The 6000-nt window shown below is 47.6% G+C and overlaps 1 protein-coding gene across 1 annotated transcript in view; it reads left to right on the top strand.

Annotated features, from left to right (window-relative positions):
• Nucleotides 1-3440, top strand: part of LOC121005482 (M-phase inducer phosphatase 3-like) — a 30047-nt gene extending 26607 nt beyond the window's left edge. Inside the window, exons 11-12 of the mRNA XM_040438251.1 lie at nucleotides 2025-2136; nucleotides 3141-3440. Of these exons, the coding sequence (XP_040294185.1) occupies nucleotides 2025-2136; nucleotides 3141-3323 (295 nt within the window). The 3' untranslated portion in view covers nucleotides 3324-3440. The remainder of the gene's footprint in view (nucleotides 1-2024; nucleotides 2137-3140) is intronic.
• The last annotated feature ends 2560 nt before the right edge of the window (nucleotides 3441-6000 follow it).

Below are 6000 nucleotides of genomic sequence, written 5' to 3' on the forward strand. Positions count from 1 at the left end.
TGGGGAGAAGGGAATAAGTCGGTGCAATACATCTCTGACTGCTAATATACTTAAGATGCCCGATTCTTTTTTTCCCCCAACATCTGCCGTGACGGTAGAGCCATGGCAGAGTTGAGTCAGTTGAGACGGTAGAGTCAGGACCCTCCCATAGAGATTAGATGGTTGGCTGATACCTTGAAACCTGCATGCCCGGCTGACAGTTGTCTAATGTGTATGGTGACCATTATTGTGACTGGAGCAGTCTCTGCTTTAGTAATTTTGGAATGGCCTTTAACCACAGATGATGAAGTGTATGCATCACCATGTTCTGGTAGGTGAGGCGCTAGTAAAAAACCTCAAGAAGCCTGGCTCTGCAGACACGAGATTTCATCACAGACTTGGACATTGGAGTGCTCGGAGAACCAATCTTACTCTAGTTCTGTCTATTTCCCCCTCTCTCTCTGTCTTTGATCAGAGGGCATTGCCATGGAACATGGATTTAATAAAAGCAATAATAAAGCTGCATTTAATAAGCTCCATAGCTCCCCCTATCGGTGGCTGCAGACAGACAGAATGTTACTCTATGGAAGTGTGGAGATAAATGCAGGTATTGGAGCTCAGAAAAAACTGATATACGACCCCTATGAAAGCACTCAGCAACTGTTTAGATTAAATAAAATTAGTTCAGAGGTGGAAATTGTCACCTGAAGATGACCATACACATTAGGTCAACTGAACTCACAGAATTTGGCAGGATAGGCAACCATCTAAGTTTTATAGTGGGGCACCGACCTCTTCCCCCAACAACAAGAGGAAATAAGGATCAACATCTTGAATTCAACATGGTCCCTAAGAGAGATAAGCCGCTGCTGGAGGTGCCTAGCAGAGAGCACATGCATGCTCGGCCAATACAAGAGTGCATATGTATGGGGGGATCTGGACGAAGAGCTTGGAGCCAACAAGCGTTTGTCTGACAGCTAAGGCTACTTTCACACTTGCATTTGGTGCGGATCCGTCATGGATCTGCACAGATGGATCCGTTCAGATAATACAACCGTCTGCATTCCTTCAGAACGGATCCGGTTGTATTATCTTTAACATAGCCAAGACGGATCCATCATGAACTCCATTGAAAGTCAATGGAGGACGGATCCGTTTTCTATTCAGATTGTGTCAGTGAAAACGGATCCGTCCCCATTGGCTTACATTGTGTGCCGGGATGGATCCGTTTGGCTCACTTTAATCAGACGGACACCAAGCAGCGTTTTGGTGTCTGTCTCCAAAGCGGAATGGAGACTGATCGGAGGCAAACTGATGCATTATGAGCGGATCCTTTTCCATTCAGAATGCATTAGAATGCAAACTGATCCGTGTTGGACCGCTTGTGAGAGCCCTGAACGGATCCCACAAACGGAAAGCCAAAACGCCAGTGTGAAAGTAGCACATTAATTATGAGCCACCACCTGTCTGTATAGGAACTGCTGTACCCGCACCTGGGCTATGTTCTTAGGTACTTTGGGTCCCCACCAGACCATAACCATTTGGTTTTATGACCTCTGCAGCCAGTCAATGGCCTCAGCAGTCTAGAATGGCTTGCTTCTAATGATGTGCCATTCTAGCACACATGACCCCTGAGCACAGTGACTGGTTGCAGCCGTCATGGGACCAAGCCACTACATAATGGATGGAGCCTTTTGCTTCTGCCTCATGCACTGTTATTTTCCAGGACAGGTGATTGGTGGGAGTGCCAGGTGTCAGACCCCCACAGATCTGCTATTGACCTATCCTTATGCAAATGAGGTTTTCGGTGCACCATGCTTGGGGCTGCTCTGTTTGGTGCACCATCAGTCAGCCATACAGATGCCCAGCGACTCCCCTCCTTGTTTTATTAACAGTCCCTGAGATTTCAGAGCCGGTAGCAATGATGCCGGGAAAGCTAGGTGCACCGACTGCAGCGGCACCACCCACGGTGCACCAAGCATATTATTTGCATAAAAATAAAATTACTATTTTGCGTTTTAAAAGCTTTTCTTTTTGCATTCAAGGTGTCGGACTTTAAGAAACCTAGACAGGAAAGCAAACCTGTATCCACATCTCTGCTACCCTGAACTCTATCTCTTAAAGGGTGGCTATAAGGAGTTCTATGAAACATATAAAGTAAGTATTTTTTATTGGGGAGGGGAGAACAAAATAACAAAAAAAAACAGGAAACAGGATGGATAGGTCATTTAAAAAATATTCTCAGGGGGATGAAAGAGTAAATTTAGAGATAGTGAACAGGATTATGAATCATGTGGGGCAGACTGAAATATTCCTGGAGTGTCCCAGGGTTTCTTGGGTTGTACTATTTAAAGGGGTTCTCTGGGATTTTCATATTGATGGCCCATCCTTAGGCTAGGTCATTACTATAAGATTGGTGGGGGTCCAACTGCCGGCACTGCCACCGATCAGCTATTTAAGGAAGCCGCGGCGCTCCCAGGAGCTTACCAAGCACACTTGATAGTGGCACTTGAATGGGACTGAGCTGCGTCTAGGTCATATGACCGAGGAACGTGACGTCACTTGCCTAGGAAGAGACCCAAGCGCTCACGGAACTCTATAGAAGTGACAAATTTGGAATGGAGAGCATTGGAAGAAGCTTGACAGCAATGCAGAAAATGCTTTTTAGGTTAGTGACGGCGAACCTGATGGTATTCTTCATTCTCAACCACTAAAGGGGTTATCCAGGAATTTATATTGGTGACCAATCCCCTGGATAGGTCATCGATATCAGACTCGGACATGGGGATCACTGGTGATCAGCTGTGAGAAGAGGCTGGGTGCTCCATGAGTGCCGGGACCTCTTCCTTGGCTGTGACATCACCGTACATTGGTCTCATGGCCTAGTTGCAGCTCCGCCCCATTGAAGGTATTGCAGGCTCCACCTACTTGTGTTGCTCCACCTTCTGTCAATTTGGACCCCCCTACAACATGGGGCCACTTTTAGTTTTATTTTTTTTTCCAGGGCCACTTTAAGTTCCCAGTCTGTCCCTGCCATAGACTTAAAACCCTGCTTCCAAGCTCCTTGATGCAAATTACTGGATTTGCACAGCGATAGTTATATCTTTTTGATGATTGTGGTCGCTCAATTGATTTTTTTATGCATTTTTTTTTTCTTCCAGCGACTGTGTGAACCGCAAGGTTACATAAAAATGGTTCACAAGGATTTCCAAGACCAATTAAAAAATTACCAAAAAAAGAAGAAGAACTTGTCGGGCCAAAGGATCCGTAAAGAGCTGTTTAAGCCTCTGACCTCCAGTAAAAGCTTCAGTCCTGTTACAACGCAGAGCGTACTGAAATTGTAAGGCATGGCCTACAGTGACTGAATGGACCTACACTGACAGAAATCATGGCAACCTGACAACCAAGGGAAATAAAGCTGTACCATAGTACTGTAAATGGTTGTCACCAATCACAGAGAGGTCAAACGATACTATCGGTGGGGGATCTACACTGATGCTCCACCATCATAGCTGTAGTGCCCACCATCTTCCCTCAGGAGACCACTCTAGTCTATTCTTCTCTATAAAGCGTATGTCCAATTACCAATAAATTATCACATTTTAGAAACTGGTGCTGCATATACCCAACCCAGTGTCTCCAGATCTATTTCCTGCTGCCCTTAAAAGAAGAACTTACAGGAAACTTTTTTATTAGAACTCATTCCGTGAACTGGAGAAAGACCTAGAGGAGCTGAACGCGGCATGGCACCGATTGGAGTTGTAGTAATCGGTGAGGTCCAAGCTCAGAAAATAAAAACTGATATGTTTCTGACATGTGAAGCTTTGAAACGGGAAGTTCAGTTTAACCTCATCCAAAGTCAGAATAGCATAGCACAGGAAAGAGGGGGAGACGCTGAGCTCAGGAATATATCATTTTCACTTATTTGCTTCAGGATTTGTGGCCAGTCAGTCCTGCTTTTCTCTGCCCACTTATAGATAAAAAAGGGGGACATTTACTGAGGCTTTTCCGCCACTACTGTGGCATAAAAAAAGCTGAAAATTATGGTGCATGCCATATTTTGCAACTTTTTAAGCTTCTTGCTACTTTTCCAAAGTAGTGAGAAAAGGATTGGGGCTTAGCACGAGGGGCACGACTTAGCGCAGCTTGCCAGATTTTCTGTAACTTACACCAGAAACTGACTGGTGTAGACTTAAGTTTCTGGCGCAGAGTGCCAGAGATGCGACTAATTTTGGCCTCTTGCACACGACCGTATGCCCTCCGAGACACACAGTCCGTGAGTGGGCCATATGTCCCGGAGCGGCATTGATCGTGCGCACGGGAGCACACAGCATCATAGATTACAATGATGCTGTGCACGTCGGGCCACCCGCGGGGCTATTGTCCCGCACTGATAAGATCATATGAGTGCAGGATAATAGTCCCGCGGGCGGCCCGACGTGCACAGCATCATTGTAATCTATGATGCTGTGTGCTCCCGTGCGCACGATCGATGCCGCTCCAGGAGATATGGCCCGCTCACAGACCGTGTGTCACGGAGGGCATACGTTTGTGTGCAAGAGGCCTTATTAAGAGACATCTGACTCTTAATTAGGCTCATCTTACTTCAGAACAGAGAGATGGAAACTCCGGTCTTGATAAATCTCACAGGCTTTCTCTATTAGAGGTGGAGGATGCAGGACTCACAGGCTTTCTGTATGAGTGTGTGGAGGATGCAGGACTCAGGCTTTCTCTATGAGGGGTGGAGGATGCAGGACTCAGCCTTTCTCTATGAGGAGGTGGAGGATGCAGGATTCACAGGCTTTCTCTATGAGTGGGTGGAGGATGCAGGACTCACAGGCTTTCTCTATGAGTGGGTGGAGGATGCAGGACTCACAGGCTTTCTCTATGAGTGGGTGGAGGATGCAGGACTCAGGCTTTCTCTATGAGGGGTGGAGGATGCAGGACTCACAGGCTTTCTCTATGAGTGGGTGGTGGATGCAGGACTCACAGGCTTTCTCTATGAGGGGTGGAGGATTCAGGACTCACAGGCTTTCTCTATGAGTGGGTGGAGGATCCAGGACTCACAGGCTTTCTCTATGAGTGTGTGGAGGATGCAGGACTCAGGCTTTCTCTATGAGTGGGTGGAGGATGCAGGACTCAGGCTTTCTCTATGAATGGGTGGAGGATGCAGGACTCAGGCTTTCTCTATGAGGGGTGGAGGATGCAGGACTCACAGGCTTTCTCTATTAGAGGGTGGAGGATGCAGGACTCACAGGCTTTCTGTATGAGTGGATGGTGGATGCAGGACTCACAGGCTTTCTCTATGAGGGGTGGAGGATTCAGGACTCACAGGCTTTCTCTATGAGTGGGTGGAGGATCCAGGACTCACAGGCTTTCTCTATGAGTGTGTGGAGGATGCAGGACTCACAGGCTTTCTCTATGAATGGGTGGAGGATGCAGGACTCAGGCTTTCTCTATGAGGGGTGGAGGATGCAGGACTCACAGGCTTTCTCTATGAGTGGGTGGTGGATGCAGGACTCACAGGCTTTCTCTATGAGGGGTGGAGGATTCAGGACTCACAGGCTTTCTCTATGAGTGTGTGGAGGATGCAGGACTCACAGGCTTTCTCTATGAGTGGGTGGAGGATGCAGGACTCAGGCTTTCTCTATGAGGGGTGGAGGATGCAGGACTCACAGGCTTTCTCTATTAGAGGGTGGAGGATGCAGGACTCACAGGCTTTCTCTATGAGTGGGTGGTGGATGCAGGACTCACAGGCTTTCTCTATGAGGGGTGGAGGATTCAGGACTCACAGGCTTTCTCTATGAGTGGGTGGAGGATCCAGGACTCATAGGCTTTCACTATGAGTGTGTGGAGGATGCAGGACTCACAGGCTTTCTCTATGAGTGGGTGGAGGATGCAGGACTCAGGCTTTCTCTATGAATGGGTGGAGGATGCAGGACTCACAGGCTTTCTCTATGAGGGGTGGAGGATGCAGGACTCACAGGCTTTCTCTATGAGTGGGTGGTGGATGCAGGACTC

The sequence above is a fragment of the Bufo bufo genome, chromosome 6, assembly GCF_905171765.1.
Source record: "Bufo bufo chromosome 6, aBufBuf1.1, whole genome shotgun sequence".
Classification (NCBI taxonomy): Eukaryota; Metazoa; Chordata; class Amphibia; order Anura; family Bufonidae; genus Bufo; species Bufo bufo.